Here is a 19,049-nt window from a genome sequence, read left to right on the forward strand (position 1 = left end):
CATAGTGAACACAAGTTTCCATTTCCTCTGGATGTCTGTAGTTCTCAATTTGTAAAGTAGTCATGTATGGTGTAATAAAGACAACACAACACCGCCGACTCCAGTGGGCAAGGCACTAACACTGTCTATCTGCAGGCGCGTGAGATGGGACAGGCGCTGTGGCAGGAGTTGGAGTCGATTACTGAGCGAATGAAGATCAGGCCGTCATCTGTCAGCGAAGTTCAGCACTTGTCCAAGGAGATCGGACTCCTGACAGATGTGAGTAGAACGATTCTTTGCATGAATAGAATGTTTACATTGCAGCCTTTAATAAATGTCTTCAGTATAATAGTTCTGTTGTGCAATAATATTGTATTAATGTTTAATAGAGTATTATGTTTGTATATTCCAGAGCGTGGACAACGCCACCATTCCTCAGTGGCTGAGGAAGGAAATGCAGGAATCTCTCAAATCTTTACAGCGATCTGCAAACACAGCGTTACGCAAGGTGGAAGAGAGACTGGTGAGGCGGGTGGGGATGATTGTGTTCTCATTGGATGACTAAGGTGCCCATTTATCTATGGTCACATTTGCAGTGTGATCTGGGCGTGATATTATAACCCAAGTGTGTACCGCAGTATGTGATAAAATCACCTGGGATGCGTTCTGTGTGAAGAGACTGCATCGGCTGTCTCGTCACTCCTCTCACTGGACTTGTGTGAGCAGTCTACTGACCAATCATATGGTGCTGATATTGCTGGGGAGGGATCCGGAGGAACCCTCTCCTGGCAAATACTGCATCACATAGCCCATAAGCAACAACAGAGGGCATTAGCTGGGGGTTTCCATAGAAAGACTGCAGCTGATATCAGACATATCTGCTATGGCCTCCGCTTCATACATTCAGGATTATTATGTTGACACGAGCAAGAGGTCGACATGGCAGCAGTCTACATGTTTTTCATGGGTTTTGTCGACATGGATCACCTCGCGCGGCTCGCTTGCACTACACGTGCATAAATCAGCTGAAAGAAACAAAATTTGAACACCGCGTGTTGATCATTGCCATGTTGGCCTTTTGCTTGTCGACCTTTTGTCAAAGTCGACCTAGTGCTTTTTGACCTTTTGACTGTCGACCAATAGTGTTCGACCTATTGACTGCCGACCTAGAGAAAATCGACCTAGCAACTATAACCACATTGGGGTGATGCGTGTTATTTGGGGGTGCGGTCATTTGGTCTACAGCATGATGGTCGACAGTCACTAGGTGGACATGGGAAAAGGTCAGCATGGGTCTAGGTCGACATGGAAAAAGGTCAACATGGTTCTAGGTCAACAGGTCATTAGTTCGACAGTCTCTAGGTCGACAGTCAAAAGGTCATCATGGTGTTTTTCACAGTTTTTTTGAGCCGGCATGTGCCGACACGTGGTATTTCATGCACTACCATCCACTAGGGCATGGTGGGAGAATAAAATAGTGTGCCCAAAGCCCGATGGGATGGGATGCGGTGCACTTTAAACGGTGGCCATGACGACTGTGTTGACATTCGGGTAAAAAAACTGTGAAAAACCGTGCCGACTTAGTGACCTGACGAACTAATGACTTGTCAACCTAATGACCTTTTGACCTAGAACCATGTCAACCTTTTCCCATGTCGACCTAATGGTGTCGACGTAATGACCGTCGACCATCATGCTGTAGACCAAATGCTCCCAACCCGTTATTTGTGGGTATCCCCCGAAAGATGGGTGCGTTTGGTGAATAGGACAGAAATATGTAATGATAAATAAAATCCAGGTACGTCACCATTGTGTTCCCAGATACATTCATCAGGCTTCGTAAATGATTAATAATGCCAATTAGTACGCATATTCATTACACCCTCATTAGCTTGCACAGAATATGCGATCTGCTGTAATAATCCGTCATTGGCAGATATGGCTCCGAGCCCGGTGTAATTAGTAGGAGCAGAACTGTGGCCAGAAGCCTCACTGACACCGCTGTGTCCCCTGTAGAGAGTCTGTGCTCGTTCACTTGCGGTTCTGAAATCTCTATATCCCAGCTCCGGGTCGTTCTCCGCTGTCACCTCTTATTTTGCAGCCCTTTCTGTCACCCAGGTCGTATTGTTTCCTTAGTCCGCACTAGTGAGATTGTTTTAGAATAATTACCCACAGGTTCCCCTCATTACTTTGACCATTACCAGTATTCATGCTCTGCACTTAGAGCAGAGTTACGCCCCCTACTGGACATGTGTGAACTACTCCTGTCTTCTGTATTCAGGCTGCAGAGAAAGTTCACGACCTTGTGGAGAAGCACTCCCATCATCCACTCATTCTGGATTCTGTGCATGTGGAGACTCTTCCGGTGAGATGTTATCTGGTTTTGGGCTACCATAAAGATCACTGTGGAAATCCTGCATCAAAGATTGTGCCATATGGACCCCAAGTGTTTTACTGTGTGGTAACTTAGTCACGTTCACTGTGTCGCTGGGTGTGCTAATGAATAATCCCAGAGTTCTAGAAGGAGAAACATTTATCAGTGTCCTGACGGCTCTGTTTAATATAACACCATATAAGGCCACTTAGGATGAGCTCCATTTATTCATTTGCATATAGCAGGATGAGCTCCTGCCTCCAACCATGCCCTGCAGGATGAGCCTTGCATAAGCCCTGCCTCCAACCATGCCCTACAGGGTGAGCCTCACCTATGCCCTGCAAACCATGTCCTGCAGGATGAGCTTCACCTAAGCCCTGCCTCCAACCATGTCCTGCAGGATGAGCTCATCTAAGCCCTGCCTCCAACCATGTCCTGCAGGATGAGCTCATCTAAGCTCTGCCTCCAACCATGTCCTGCAGGATGAGCCTCACCTAAGCCCTGCAAACCATGTCCTGCAGGATGAGCTTCACCTAAACCCGGCCTCCAACCATGTCCTGCAGGATGAGCTCATCTAAGCTCTGCCTCCAACCATGTCCTGCAGGATGAGCCTCGCCTAAGCCCTGCCTCCAACCATGCCCTGCAGGATGAGCCTCGCCTAAGCCCTGCCTCCAACCATGCCCTGCAGGATGAGCTTCGCCTAAGCCCTGCCTCCAACCATGCCCTGCAGGATGAGCCTCGCCTAAGCCCTGCCTCCAACCATGTCCTGCAGGATGAGCCTCGCCTAAGCCCTGCCTCCAACCATGCCCTGCAGGATGAGCCTCATCTAAGCCCTGCCTCCAACCATGCCCTGCAGGATGAGCCTTGCCTAAGCCCTGCCTCCAACCATGCCCTGCAGGATGAGCCTCGCCTAAGCCCTGCCTCCAACCATGCCCTGCAGGATGAGCCTCGCCTAAGCCCTGCCTCCAACCATGCCCTGCAGGATGAGCCTCGCCTAAGCCCTGCCTCCAACCATGCCCTGCAGGATGAGCCTCGCCTAAGCCCTGCCTCCAACCATGCCCTGCAGGATGAGCCTCATCTAAGCCCTGCCTCCAACCATGCCCTGCAGGATGAGCCTCGCCTAAGCCCTGAAAACCATGTCCTGCAGGATGAGCTTCACCTAAGTCCTGCCTCCAACCATGCCCTGCAGGATGAGCCTCGCCTAAGCCCTGCCTCCAACCATGTCCTGCAGGATGAGCCTCATCTAAGCCCTGCCTCCAACCATGTCCTGCAGGATGAGCTTTGCTTAAGCCCTGCCTCCAACCATGCCCTGCAGGATGAGCCTCACCTAAGCCCTGCCTCCAACCATGTCCTGCAGGATGAGCCTCATCTAAGCCCTGCCTCCAACCATGTCCTGCAGGATGAGCCTCGCCTAAGCCCTGCCTCCAACCATGCCCTGCAGGATGAGCCTCTTCTAAGCCCTGCCTCCAACCATGTCCTGCAGGATGAGCCTCATCTAATGTCCTGCTCCCACATTTACCTCCCACTATACATGTATCAGAGAATTAGCCCCTGCTCCCCTTTTACCTCTCCCTAGCCATGTATGAGGGTGTGAGTCTCCTCTATTCACCTCCTACCATGTGTGAGAGACGTAGGGGTCAATTTACTAAAGCATCTAAAAATAAAAAGTTGATGTACCCATAGCAACCAATCTGATTCTGTCTATCATTTTCTAGGATTGGTTGCTATGGGCAACATCAAAACTTCATTTTTAGAAGCTTTAGTAAGCAAATTTAACCCTTAGGGCAGTATTCAATGAGAAAAATTATCCGTGTTTTATGGTGAGTTTGTGCTTTTCTCGCGTTAAACGGAGACTTTTGCTCTCAAAAAGCGAGCAACCCTATTCAATGTGCACTTCTCGCCGTCTTTCTGAGTGATTTTCGCCGTGTCTCTCCGTGTAGCAATTCTCCATCTTTTCATGGAGAAGTGGAATGTGAACTTTTACAATAAAAGGTTTTTTGTTTTAATTTTGGTTTAAAAAAATCAGGAATTTTATTCTGAGAAGGGGCATGCTATTTTTATTCATGTGCTTATAGCACATGAATATATATTTTAATTTAAAAAATATGTGTGTATATATATATATATATATATATATATATATATATATATATATTTTTTTTTTTTTTACACAGAGCAGCCAGCAGGGGGCCGGGAGCCGAGCCGCTCATTAGATATTCATATATTCACTGCACCCGATCATTACATATGCATGATCGGGAGCAGTGAATATACCCGGTCCCCTGCTGGCTCTGGGGGGGGGGCAGCTTGTGCTGCCTGGGTCCCGGGGAGCCCACCTCCCCCCCACATATGTTCTGGGGCAGGCAGGGAGACTTCAATCTCCCTGCCTGCCACCGTCTCACGGCTCCCTGCCGTGGACGCTCGTCCGCTGCAAGGGTTAAGATTCGCCGCGAGGGGCTACTCGCCCCTCCGACATTGAATACGGAGAGAGCGAGTGGCAGCCAGCCCTCCAGAACGCAGCGAATCCTAAACAGGATTCGCTGCACACGGCGAAATTTAACATTGAATACTGCCCTTAGTCTCCACCCCTCCATTTATTTATCGGGAGACAACCCATGTTCTCACTGCTGCAGAACAGCCATTGGATGCAGCCTGAGCCATTCTGTCTCCTGCAGGTGCTGGTGAAGCTGGTGAAGCAGCTGTGTGAAAGGTGTCCGAGGTCGGCAGTGATGCTGCTCAGCAGACAGAGTTCCGGGAAGGTGCTGTGCGCCTGCCAGGTCCCAAAGGTGAGTGTCTCCTTCATCCAGGTGACATCAGATTTACTCATGTTACATCATAGTGAGGTGTAGTAATCCATACTAGACCTCACTGACCATGCTCACCTAGGGGCTGATGCTGAGTCACACACACAGTGGCACTACCGGGGACACTATATGTAACTGGCACTACCGGGGACACGATATGTAACTGGCACTACCGGGGACACGATATGTAACTGGCACTACCGGGGACACGATATGTAACTGGCACTACCGGGGACACGATATGTAACTGGCACTACCGGGGACACGATATGTAACTGGCACTACCGGGGACACGATATGTAACTGGCACTACCGGGGACACGATATGTAACTGGCACTACCGGGGACACGATATGTAACTGGCACTACCGGGGACACGATATGTAACTGACACTACTGGGGACATGAGATGCAACTGACACTACTGGGGACATCTGTAACTTGCACTAATGCACACATGATATGTAACTGGCACTACTGGGGGCATGATATGTAACTGGCACTACTGGGGGACATGACATGTAACTGGCACTACTGGGGGACATGATATGTAACTGGCACTACTGGGAACATGCTATGTAACTAGCACTACTGGGAACATGCTATGTAACTGGCACTACTGAGGACATGATATGTAACTGGCACTACTGGGGACATGACATGTAACTGGCACTACTGGGGGACATGATATGTAACTGGCACTACTGGGAACATGCTATGTAACTGGCACTACTGGGAACATGCTATGTAACTGGCACTACTGGGGACATGATATGTAACTGGCACTACTGGGAACATGATATGTAACTGGCACTACTGTGGACATAATATGTAACTGGCACTACTGTGGACATGATATGTAACTGGCACTACTGTGGACATGATATGTAACTGGCACTACTGTGGACATGATATGTAACTGGCACTACTGTGGACATGATATGTAACTGGCACTAAATATATGCAAGAAAATTATTGCTTAGCATTCACATTCAGTGCCTGAGATTGGACACAAACTCTGTTTCATGTTTTAAAACCTTGTTTCATGCACAAATAAAATATATTTGTGTGTATTTCATGTGTTTTATGTGTTTATACAACAAAAATGCAAGATACCTCATTGAAATATAAAAATATTCCGAAATACGTATTAATCCATTGTCCAAAATGCTTCTGGTCCCGAGCATTTTGTATAAAGGATACTCGACCTTTAGCCGTATGGTATCTGTTCAGCTAATGAGTGTGCAAGCGGGAAGCTGGGTGGCCAAGTGATTTTACCCTGGCTACCCCATGCTAGGTGCAAGAGATCCCCTATGCACCCCTCAGAATCACATAGAGCATTTGATACCTGCCCTCCATACTCCCATGAGTCTGTGTGGTTGCAATAGCATTGTTGCTCTCCTGCTCCAACACGCAGTACCTGACAGAAAGACAGAAGTGCACCTCGGCATTGGCTGAAGTGCATTCTATAGGTGCAAATTGCTTCCATTAACAGTACAGCAAAAGATCTGCTTTCCTCTGACTGATGCAAAATCCTTCTGCAGATTGTTAATGTCGACGTAATGCACATGTAATAGGACTGAGCAATCTGCCGGATGTCTCTCCTCAGCAGCACATAACTTCCTGTCACCTTTCTCCCTCTTCTCTCCAGGGGTCCACATCTGGCCTGTCAGCAGCAGAGTGGGCTATAGCTGTGTGCACTGTGATGGGGGGAAAAGCTGGTGGCAACGACGTTGTGGCAAAGGGAACAGGAACGTGCGAGACCCTGGAAAAAGCTCTGGAAGCAGCTGTACAGTTTACAGAGATAAAGCGGCGATATGACTAGCATAACACGCTACATACCGGAGAAAAGTAGCTGCTGGTCCTGAGCCAACACGTACGGGACATGGGAAGGTCATAAATGTGCCATTACTGCTGCTGGGTGTGAAGGAACATGACATGAACTTTATTATTTTATAATCGTGATGCGTGTTCCGGGTGGATGTTCGTATATAATCTATATTGGCTCTGTGAGCTACCGGTGCATCTACACGTAAACAGGACCTGTAGATGCTAAGAAGGAATAATCAGTGCAGCCATTATTGGCAATCGATTACTACTTCCTGGTTTAATACATTAGTAATCCTGGGACTTGTCATCTATATCATCTGGTGAATGATAATTATTTCTCTGATATTAAATACCTTACATAGAGATTTCTCTAACCAGTGGTTGGTCTAAGTGCATCTTTGCAGACGATAAACCCTATGGATTTCAGTATCCGAGATAGATTACACATGAAAAATTGAAAATGCGTTTATTTAACAAATTTCCGATTTGTTCTCTGGCGATAGATCCGTTCTCCCTCATCGTAGCTGTATCTTCTCTGCTGGTGATGTACTTATTGGTGGCAACGCCCCAGTCTGGGACAGTGTTCTGCTGCCTGGTCGGATGGGAGTCTCCGCATCCCTGCTCTGGACAATGTTCTCCTGTGGAGATGATTACACAGATTACATTGTGTGCACAATGCTGCCGGGTATTACAGGGTTATTGGGATACAGTACCTTGAGGGTAATCCCTTGGCTAATGCTGAAGCTGAAGGTGACTGCGGATGGTGGCTCTTTCTCTGGGGGCTGCTGAATTGGGGGAAGATGGAAGGTTCTCAGCGGCTTCTCGTCCAACTGAAACAGGGCCAGGCGTTTCCTGAGCATCTGCTGGGCCCGGAGCACTGAACAGAGACATTGGTGTTAGTAGAACGTGTGGTACCCCATAACTGCGCTGCTATGAGCACCATAACCTGGTATGTGCTCTGTTACTGAAGTGTAACCATCTGCGGCCGTTTCCGACCAAAGAGATCTGACTTTAAAAAAGTTGGATTTGTATTGTCGGAAGTGGCTGTGGATTGTCAAATTCACGTCCGTTTTTTTGCAGATTTTAGGACTTTCCGACACTTGACTGTTGGTATTGAATTAGTGTCAGAAGCCGTATAAAATGGCCGTAATTCCGACTGTCGGATCCCAGATTGAATACCCCCCTAAATAGCCGATATATGTATACATGATGTCATTTATTTAGCGTTCGCAATGTATAGTAATAGTCCCTGTACTATAAATTGTCACCGATATTGGAAGTATTCCCCAATTTCCATTAATCAATTGTTGGGAGTGTCAGCAGCCAGCAGATGGCGCCCAAGGGATCTATTCAACTGTAGCTGCGTTTGGGCACAATCAGCAGCTAGTTCCGGCATATAAGCTCGCACCCCCCTTACCAGAGGTGGCGAGCTGAATTTAGGCGGTCATCAGTTTGGTCAGGTTTAGCGCTATGCACGGCTAATCCCGACAATAATGAGCACGATATCTGGCATCAAATGCATAATACCCGTCTAAAGTGATCAGTGTCGATAACAATTGAATACACCCCCCCCCCCGTGTATAATCGGTCACCATATCAGACTTACGTGGGACTCTCTGTGCACTAGCTGGAGAGCGCATCAGCCATGTTTTCCGAAATCCAGCCCAGAATGGCAGCAAGGTGTCACACAGCGCCTCATGGAGATGATTAAATAGGGAGACAGGCGGGAGCTCATCGTGTGCCGCGGCCTCTGCTTCACGCATGGCGGTCTCAGCGAGTTCCTGGGACAGCTGCACAAGGTTAGAGCCAGATCACCAATAGAAAGGTAAATCGTCACATGACTGGCGTATTTATCTCCTTCATAACTAGGGCCTAATGCAGAATGTTCTCAAACTCGGTCCTCGGGACCCCACACGGTGCATGTTTTGCAGGTCTCCTCACAGAATCACAAGTGAAATAATTAGCTCCATGAGTAATGAGTAATGAGTGCACCTGTGCACCTGCCGGGTGACCTGGAAAACGTGAACTGTGTGGGGAGCAGAGGACCGAGTTTGAGAACCCACGGTCTATAGTAGGCATGTCCAACCTGTGGCCCTCCAGATGTTGTGAAACTACACATCCCAGCATGCTTTGCCAGTTTTGCTATGAGAGAATGCTAAAACTATTGCAAAGCATGCTGGGATGTGTAGTTTCACAACATCTGGAGGGCCAACGTTGGACATGCCTGGTCTATAGTATAGCATGAGAGAGTCTAAAATCTGTATCATACATCATATAAATAACATAAGTTGTCAGGAAATGGTTCAACTTTCCATAATGAATTGACATAATTTGTCCAGCAGCAGACAGAACACTGCTCTCTAAACACACATTCTCCCACCTCATAATAAGGTGCCTGTCTCTTCTTGCTGGCAGCAGACTTGGTAGGAGAAGTTGCTTGCACAGGGAATGTATAGCAGTTCCTCCGTGCCTGTTCTACATACAGTGGGGCAAAAAAGTTTTTGGACAGCCACTGACTGTGAGGTCTGTAATTTCCAGCCTGTTCTACATACAGTGGGGCAAAAAAGTTTTTGGACAGCCACTGATTGTGAGGTCTGTAATTTCCATCATAGGTACACTTCAACTGTGAGAGACAGAATGTGGGGAAAAAAACAGGAAATCACATTGTATGATTTTTAAACAATTTATTTGTATATTCTTATAAGTGATAAATATTTGGACAATCTCTGTTGGTAATTTCCTGTAGTGTAGTTTGCACACTGTGTAGAAGGTATAGTACTTTGGCCCATTCTTCCATGCAGATCTTCTCTAGATATGTTTTGGGCCTGTCACCAGGCAACACGGACTTTCAACTCCCTCCACAGATTTTCGATTGGGTTGCGGTCTGGAGACTCCAGGACCTTGAGGTGTTCCTTACGAAGCCACTCCTTAGTTGCCAGGGTGGTGTTCTTGGGGTCATTGTCATATGCCGGAAGACCCAGCCACGTTCCATCTTCAATGCTCTTACTGAAGGGAGGAGGTTTGGGCCAAAATCTCATGATACATGGCCCCACTTATTCTATCCTTAATACGGATCAATTGTCCTGTCCCCTTTGCAAAAAAAATTGCCCCAAAGCATGATGTTTCCACCCCCATGCGTCACATGCTTTTTGGGATGCCACTCATCATTCTTCTCCCTCCAAACATGGCGAGTGGAGTTTATACCAAAAAGTTCTATTTTACTCTCATCTGACCACATGAATTTCTCCCAATCCTCCTGTGGATCATCCAGATGGTCACTGGCAAACTTAAGACAGGCCTGGACATGTGCTGGCTTAAGCAGGGGGACCTTCGGGCGCTGCAGGATTTGAATCCATGACAAATTAGTGTGTTACTAATGGTAATCTTTGTGACTGTGGTCCCAGCTCTCTTGAGGTCATTGATCAGGTCCCCCCGTGTAGTTCTGGACTGATTCCTCACCGTTATCAAGATCATTGATACCCCACAAGGTGAGATCTTGCATGGAGCCCCAGGTCGAGGGAGATTGTCAATGATCTTGTATTTCTTCCATTTTTTTATAATTGCGCAGTTGATTTCCTCTCACCAAGCTGCTTCCATATTGTCGAGTAGCTCATCCCAGCCTTGTGCAGCTCTACAATTTTGTCCCTGGTGTCCTTAGACAGCTCTCTGGTCTTGGCCATGGTGGAGAGGTTGCAGTCTGACTGTTTGAGAGTGTGGACAGGAGTCTTATATACAGATAACCAGTTCAAACAGGTGCCATTAATACAGGTAACGAGGGGAGGATAGAAGAGCTTCTTAAGGGCCCTACATACGCTGAGATGTGTGCCAGAGATACATAACGGGAGATTCAGCACAAGAGATTTCACTCTTGTGGCTCATTTCAGATAATGAGCCACATACAGAGAGATTTGTGCCAGAGATTCAAATTGGGAGATTCAGCACGGGAGATCTCAAATCTGTCACGACTGTCACGCCGCACATGCCATCAAACTGCACTGTGTATGTGTGTATATATATATATATATATATATACACACATATATATACACACTAGGTGATTCATCGCGCCCTACGGGCGCTCTTCACACCGTCATAAGGGGCTGCGCCCCCTTAATTTGTGAACATTTGCATATGAGAAATATGGTTAGAATTGTATGAAAGATGCCTGTATTGCAACTTGAGTTATAGGTGAAATGTGTTAAATAGAGAGCATATGATGTGGAAGGGGGTGTGTATTGTTTTGTTTCATTAAAAAGCGGTTACAGAGTAAGATGTACATTGATAGTGTGGATGGTACAGTGACATTTGTGGGTGTGGGGGGGGGGGGGGGCTGTGTGTGCATGTTGTTTAGGTGTGTGTGTGCAATAGTATAGTAGGGTGTTTCTGAGTCAGCGGCTCCCCACTGGCGGAGGTCACGACACAGGAAAACAGGAGGCTGGGTAGTGATAGGGGTGTGTGGGAATAAGGGGGACTAAAGAGGAGGGTGGGAGATACTGTGCAGCTTCTGCCAGTGGGTGAGGGTCCAGCGTGGCAGTACAGGAGTACAGGATGGTGGCCCTGAGTCAGTGTCTCCTACTGGGTGGGAGTTAGGGTGAATGAGAGCAGGAGGCTGGGCTATGAGGCATGATAGGGGTATGTGGGCAACACAGCGTCAGCGACTCCCCAGTGGTGGAAGTTACGGTTCAGGAGAGCAGGAAGCTGGGTAGTGATAGGGTATACGGGGTGAGTATACGGGGGACTAAAGAGGGGCTTAGGGGTGCCGTGAATTGCGGGAGGGGCGTGGGGGGGTGCCGTGAATCAAGGGAGGGATAAGCGCAGATGTCGGTGAATCGCGCGTGGGGGGGGGTGGTGGAGGGAGGAGGTGAGGGGTGTCCGCGAATCGGGAGGGGGGGGGGCGCGGGGGGTTGCAGTGAATTGCGGGAGGGTGGGTGGTGGGGGCGTGGGGTTGCCGCAATGACAGGAGGGGGGGTCAGGGGTGGGGAATCACGTTAGGGGGGGTCGTGGGGGGCACCGTGAACCGCAGGAGGGGGGGACCGGGGGGTTGGCGCGAATCGTGGGAGGGGGGGTCGCGGGGTGCCGCGAATTGCAGGAGGGGGGGGGGGTGTCACGGGGTGGGGCCGCGAATCATGGGAGTCACCGGGGATGCAGCGAATTTCGGGGGGTGTGCTGCAAATCGCGGGAGGGGGGTCGCGGGGGGTGCAGCGAATCGCCACAAGAAAAAATCAACACAGAAAGGTCAACACATGTAAATGTTGACATAAGTGTGGCACTTCATTGGTGTCCATGTCGACACATGAGAATGAATATGAAAACATTGAAAAAGTGAAAAATAAATCTTGTCAACCTTTTTCATTGTCGACCATAGCCATGTCAGTGTTTTGCATGTGCCATTTAATCGTGGGGATGCCGTGAATGGGGGGAGGGAGGTGCATACCTCCCAACATGACCCTCTCCAGGAGGGACACATTGCTCTGTTTCTGGACTTTCTTCTTAATTTATGGATTACCATCACCTGTGCTTAAACACCTTTCTTATCAATTACCCTGTTTAAAACAGGTGATGACAATCATAAATTAAGATGGAAGTCCACAACCCAGCGTTACAGCTCCAGACACACTTTGAGTGACAGATGTAGCCAAATATATAAGAGATATATATATATATATATATATATATACATACACATATATATATATATATATATACACATATATATATATATATATATATATACACATATATATATACATATATATATATACACATATATATATACATATATATACATATATATATATACACATACATATATATACATACACATATATATATACATATATATACATATATATATATACACATACATATATATACATACACACATACATACATACATACATACATACATACATACATACATACATACATACATACATACATACATACATACATACATACATACATACATACATACACATATATATATATATATATATATATATATATATATATACATACATATATATATATATATATATATATATATATATATACATACACATATATACATAGTGGAGATAGTCCATACATACATTGGTGGAGATAGTCCCCCACCCCAGGATGGAGATAATTAAGGATATTACGTTGGTGGTATAGTGATATTCGCCCCCCAAACATTGGTGGCACAGTGGGAAAAAAATAGATATACTTACCTACTCTGGAGTCCAGCATCGCGGCTCTGTCCCGCGGCGTCATCAGGAGGGCTGTCTCCGGCGGTGACGTCATCGGCTCGGCGGTGGTCTCCGGCGGTGGTCTCCGGCTGTGCCTGTCATCGGGATCAGCGGCGGCGGTGGTGTCAGGTGCGGCGGCGGTGGTGTCAGGTGCAGCGGCGGCGGCGTTCAGCGGGGCTTTAGTCGCTCAGAACAGCCCTGCTCATCTGCCCGCAGCCACACATGCGGGAGATGAGCAGGAGCTTTCTGAGCGACTGCTCTGTATTGTACAGCCCGTCCGTTCTGAATCTTGGACAGATTCAGAACGGCGGGTGCGCGCATGTAAATCGCTGTGTGGGCTATATACACAGCGATTTACATGCATTTTCAGGCATTTTCTGAGCAATTTAGTAAAATCGCTCAGAAAATGCCTGAAAATTGTGCTGTGTGTGGGGGCCTTTATAGAAGAAGTAACAGGTCTGTGAGAGCCAGAAATCTTGCTGGTTGGTGGGTGTCCAAATATTTATTTTCCGCAAGAATATACAAATAAATTGTTTAAAAATCCTACAATGTGATTTTCTGTATTTTATTTCCCCACATTCTGTCTCTATACTACTGCTAATGTGATCATGAGAGGTGCTGGCTTGGTTGGTGGGGGTCTTTTTTGGACAAGTGGACCCCCCTCCCCTGTGACCTCTGATGACCAGAGCAGTATAATTACATTTATGCTGGCTGACCTTTTCTTAGCTGACCATAATAACATAAATATAGTTTTTTTTGGGGGGGGGGGGGGGGGTGTCTATGGGACAGAATGGCCTTTTAATTTGTAAGTTTATCTGTAGAATAAATAGGATTTTATTTTATTGTAAGGCTGGAAAAAACATTCCGTAGGGAGCGTCTTGCGAATGGATTTGCAGCTATCCGCATGTCTGCGATATTTCCGCAAGCCGCGCTAAGCAATTTGCAGCCTTGCACAAGGCGGGATTTCGCTCTTGCAGGGCAGTGTATTCCTGATCGGTGGGCTTTAAAAATTAGTAGCCGTGCGATCAGGTCTGAATTAGGCCCCAAATGTAATACCCTGGGAGTTGCGGCAAGTGACAATATCTCTGTGTGTGATCTGCGGGGTGTAAGCTTGGTGGTTGCAGCTATCATTTTATTTTTGGATGCTTCTCTCTTAACCCTGCAACTTAATTCTCTGGAGCAAGTCACCAACTAGATCTGCTTAATGTATTCCGGCTCAATCAACAAAATCTCAACACTTGCCGCAACTCGTAGGCTCTTTGACCCAAACGTGTGTATGTTCCAGTTTAAGGTCATATTGAAAATGATATGGTCTGGAGCAGAGATAAGAAAACCAGTCCTCAAGATCTACCAACAGGTCACGTTTTCCAGACTACGTAGTCATTACTAACTGTCACATTTTCCAGGCCACCTAGCTGGAGCACAGATACAGTCATTACTGTCACGTTTGCCAGACCACCTAGCTGGTGCATAGGTGCAGTCATTTGTACCTGTTTTCCAGACCACCTAGCTGGTGTACAGATGCAGTCATTACTAACTGTCACATTTCTCAGACCACCTAGCTGGAGCACAGATACAGTAATTACTAACTGTCACATTTCCCAGACCACCTAGCTGGTGCAGTCATTACTAACTGTCACATTTTCCAGACCACCTAGCTGGTGCACAGGTGCAGTCATTACTAACGGACACATTTTCTATACCAGTCAATACTAACTATTGTTTCCCAGATCCCCTAGCTGATGCACAGGTGCAGTCATTACTAACAGTCACATTTCCCAGACCACCTAGCTGGTGCATGGGCGCAGTCATTACTAACTGTCACATTTCCCAGAACCCTTAGATGGTCCATGTGTGCAGTCATCACTAACTCACATTTTGAAACATGCTGCATTCATTCCTACCTAACACATTCTACAGATCTGCAGATGGCTGGGAAAACGTGACCTGGTGGTAGATCTCGAAGACCACTTTTGCCAGCCTTTGTTTGGTTCCATAGTATCACTGTTTCTCTTACAGCCCTAAATATTTTACTGACCTGATGCCCTCAATGATGGGGGTACGTACCTGCAGCACCGGGTTTGCCTGCGGTGAGAGAAATCGCTCCTTTATCACATTAACCTTCCTCTTCAGGAGGCCCCGGTCTGGCATTGAATGATGGGAGTTCTTATACTTCTGCACTTCCAGGTAACACAGCAGGTTATTGTCTAGTAGAGGAAGATCCTCCTGTGGGCCATGGGCCTGTAGGTATCTCAGGAAATGTAGCACCTCCGGTGTTGGCCACCCCTTAGAGGCCAGCTGAAGGGCCCGGTTGAAGGCGGATATGTCTTCTGCAGTTGGTTGCATCCGTGCTGGATGAAACATGTTGCTCTTTTGGCCATGAAGACGCTTGAGTACCATTTTGGTGGTAAGTGCTTGAATAATCGGTTCAAGTCTTGAAAGTCCCTCGTTTTCTGACTGTTCTACTCCATAGTCTTTTAACCGACCAAGCATCTCACTCCAAAATGTATCAAAGGAGGCATCCAACAGACTGCTGAGGAAGAAGGAAGCTTGTTCCACGGACAGGCCGCTTATTCTACCCTTGGAAAGGTCATTGGTTAAATGTTTCCTCAGTACTTGAAATTGTGGGTCCTGTATACCATCCAACTCTAGAACCTTCTGTATTAAGCTCAACATCTTTCGGTTTTCCTTTTTGTTCTGTAGAGCATGGAAGATGTCCAGGACCTTCAGTGTCTGTGGCTCCTCCGTTTCCTGTACAACCCTTCTGTACGCCTTATAAACAGCTCTGTGCTGAAGCATCTCCAGAGGCGTGGGAGGATCTTCTTGGGATTGGGTTTCCCGTCCTGTCACCAGGCCGGGAAACATCATCCGGTCTTTTTTCCTCCTGAGCTTTTTTTTGCTGTCTTCGTGGTTCAGACCTCTCAGTCTTTTGTCTTTATTTGTCCTATTTAAATCAGACAAATCGTTAAGGATAACATGATTTTACTTATTTAAATTCATTATATTGGGTCACGGAACAGCGGCTAGGCATGGGCTTACACGTATGGTAACAGTTTTATGCCTGGCACTTAACAGAGCTACAATTTACAGTGACTTTTGGTGGTCAAAGCCACCGATGACTGCATGCTGGTTAGTAAACGTAATCTTATAGGCCCCATACATTAGCAATCACAATTAATGGATTTCCAGATCCAGGGATTTTTTGGCCAGATAAATGGTTTCTACAATCTATTTGACTTGCTCACACATTACAGATTTATTTCAGTGATCGGCAGATTTTTCCATCTAAAGCAGGGTTGCCGACTTTTAAATGGGAGAAGCCCGGAGAGGAGACTTTTCTTACCCGATCGGGGTGGGGCTTGACTGTGACGTCATTAAGCCCCGCTTACGGGAAATAGGAGAAATGACTGATCTCCATGGAGGGGGCGGGGCTAAAATGACACAATTGTGCCATTTTAGCCCCGCCCCCTCCTCTGAGACCCTCGGATTGCGGTATTTACATGCCGTGATTCGGGGGGCTCAGGGGGGGTCCCCCAGATTCCGGGAGGGTTGCCCACCCTTCCGGGGGGCCGGGAGGGGGACCCGATTTTCGGGAGATTCCCGGGAATTCCGGGAGGGTCAGCAACCCTGATCTAAAGATTGCATCTTCATATCTGGAAATTGCCCAATCGATTGTCATTTCAGCTGTTCATATGATGTAAATAGAAGAAGACGACGAATTGGGAATGCCCACACATATAAAAAAGATCCGCATATAATACCAGATTATTAAACATGTTTAAAAATCTGATTAAGCAATCGATTGGCGATCCCTATTAATTTTTGATTGGGATTGCCAAAAGGGGGAGCCCACACATCTAAAATTAATTATGGCAATCATCTCCAGATCTCAGGATTGTCACAATTAATTGCTGATGTATGGGCCCCATTAGGCATAGGTGTAGACTACACAATGAGATTTTATATTCGATTTTGACTATATAGTCAAAATTGAATAGAAATCGAATGGTTTTCAGCCTCATTCGAAGCCAATTTGATCACGATGCACCCTCCTGTTTAGTGATGACTTCCACCAGGGCCATAAAGGAGGGATGTGTGGGAGATGCAGATGCACTGGGCGCGACAGCAGGGGGGAGATACCAGGCGTACCTACCCTTGGCTGTGTGAGGAGAGACGCGATATATTAGTAACATAGTAATTAAGGTTAAAAAAAAGACCTGGTGCAGCTATGCGATAAGTCCGCAAAGAATGGGATCCTTCTAGTGCTGTGGGAGCCGCTCCGTAAGATGCTCTGGGCGTAGTGAGGCTAGTTAGAGCACCCACCCACCTACTGGTATAATTGGTAATAACAGCGTGAATGCTGTCTCCGGGGGGGGGGGGTGAAGCACCTTAAGTGAAGCACAGGGACCTTTGGCACCCCATTCCGGGACTGATGTCCGCTAGCCATAGTCTAAGCGTAATCCATTTCCTAGATGGGCAGATGCGGGAGGCGGTGACATATCGTACCTTTTCTGGTCGGTGCTTCCTGGCGAGGTCTCTGACTCCTTGTAGGAAATGGGAATACAATACCTGTATGGAGAAAATCATAGTTTAATACACTGGTGACAACACCCTGTCACTAAACAGCGTGCATCGCACTATAAATCCACATCTTTGTATATCTCAGCTTCTGTGGATGTCCCGGGTCCGTCATTCCACACTCCGCCAACCCCTTTCTTCCACCGGAGACTAGATTCCGTCCTATCAATCATCTCTTCCAAGTGTCAGCTGCTTGTTACACACAAGCTGGGGGATGGGATACGGTCGCCCGGTCCACACAAGCATTAGGTCTACAATGGGAAGGTGAACATGACCGTTCCCTGGGGGATATTCAGAGCTGATCGCTGTTGTGCGAATACACAAGGCGGTCGATTACGGAATGACATATGTGCATGCGTACAGATCGTATTGCAAATGCTGGAGGCCTAACCGACCAAAATCTGCATTGACTTTTTTCACTATCCCCTCGCAACTTGATTGACATTTGTGGGTGGGAGCTTCAGCGAAAATGCAGCATGCCCAGGCGGTATCAGGGAGGGTCTGTGACGTCCACTCCGGCGCTGATCAGCCTGTGTATGTCGCAGACTTGTTGAAGGGTCAGAGTAAGGCACAGACTGCGCACACTTGAAAAATCATTTGGTGGTGAGTGAGTTGCGAATGGATTTGAGCTGACCGGCGATATTTTCGCGGATCTTTTGCTGAATTGCACGGGGTGGGATTTCACCCTGACTGGAAGGCGGATATCTGATCGCAGGACGCTGCAATACCACACAGCAGCGATCAGGTCTGAATAACCCCCCCCCCTTTATTTTAGTCTTTTGCACATATATCCTTCCTTCCTCGTCTAGCCTACTTATGCTATGAATTGTATCCGGCTTGGTATGGCAGTGTATCGGGTATGTCACTGCATCGGGCGTGTAATGGCAGTGTGTTGGGTATGTCACTGCATCGGGCGTGTTATGGCAGTGTATCGGGTATGTCACTGCATCGGGCATGTTATGGCAGTGTATCAGGTTTGTCACTGCATCGGGCGTGTTATGGCAGTGTATCATGTATGTCACTGCATCGGGCATGTTATGGCAGTGTATCGGGTATGTCACTGCATCGGGCGTGTTATGGCAGTGAATCGTTATGTCACTGCATCAGGCATGTTATGGCAGTGTATCGGGTATGTCACTGCATCGGGCGTGTTATGGCAGTGAATCGTTATGTCACTGCATCAGGCGTGTTATGGCAGTGTATCAGGCGTGTTATGGCAGTGTATCGGGTATGTCACTGCATCGGGCGTGTTAT

At 47.3% G+C, this 19,049-nt stretch overlaps 2 protein-coding genes across 4 annotated transcripts in view; one reads left to right on the forward strand and one right to left on the reverse strand.

The window, feature by feature from the left end:
• Positions 1-7,342, forward strand: part of AARS2 (alanyl-tRNA synthetase 2, mitochondrial) — a 28,636-nt gene extending 21,294 nt beyond the window's left edge. For both annotated transcript variants that reach the window (XM_083175441.1, XM_083175442.1), the window contains exons 18-22: positions 136-258; positions 392-502; positions 2,261-2,344; positions 5,029-5,139; positions 6,809-7,342. In XM_083175441.1, the coding sequence (XP_083031567.1) occupies positions 136-258; positions 392-502; positions 2,261-2,344; positions 5,029-5,139; positions 6,809-6,982 (603 nt within the window). In that variant the 3' untranslated portion in view covers positions 6,983-7,342. The remainder of the gene's footprint in view (positions 1-135; positions 259-391; positions 503-2,260; positions 2,345-5,028; positions 5,140-6,808) is intronic.
• A 94-nt stretch (positions 7,343-7,436) lies between these two features.
• The window catches only part of LOC146063238 (uncharacterized), a 56,582-nt gene continuing 44,969 nt past the window's right edge, over positions 7,437-19,049 (reverse strand). For both annotated transcript variants that reach the window (XM_083175439.1, XM_083175440.1), the window contains 5 exons: positions 17,724-17,786; positions 15,285-16,161; positions 8,594-8,777; positions 7,701-7,864; positions 7,437-7,625 (listed from right to left, as the gene is read on the reverse strand). In XM_083175439.1, coding sequence (XP_083031565.1) covers positions 7,503-7,625; positions 7,701-7,864; positions 8,594-8,777; positions 15,285-16,161; positions 17,724-17,786 — 1,411 coding nt within the window. In that variant the 3' untranslated portion in view covers positions 7,437-7,502. The remainder of the gene's footprint in view (positions 7,626-7,700; positions 7,865-8,593; positions 8,778-15,284; positions 16,162-17,723; positions 17,787-19,049) is intronic.

This window comes from Crinia signifera, chromosome 3 (genome assembly GCF_055691185.1).
Source record: "Crinia signifera chromosome 3, ASM5569118v1, whole genome shotgun sequence".
Classification (NCBI taxonomy): Eukaryota; Metazoa; Chordata; class Amphibia; order Anura; family Myobatrachidae; genus Crinia; species Crinia signifera.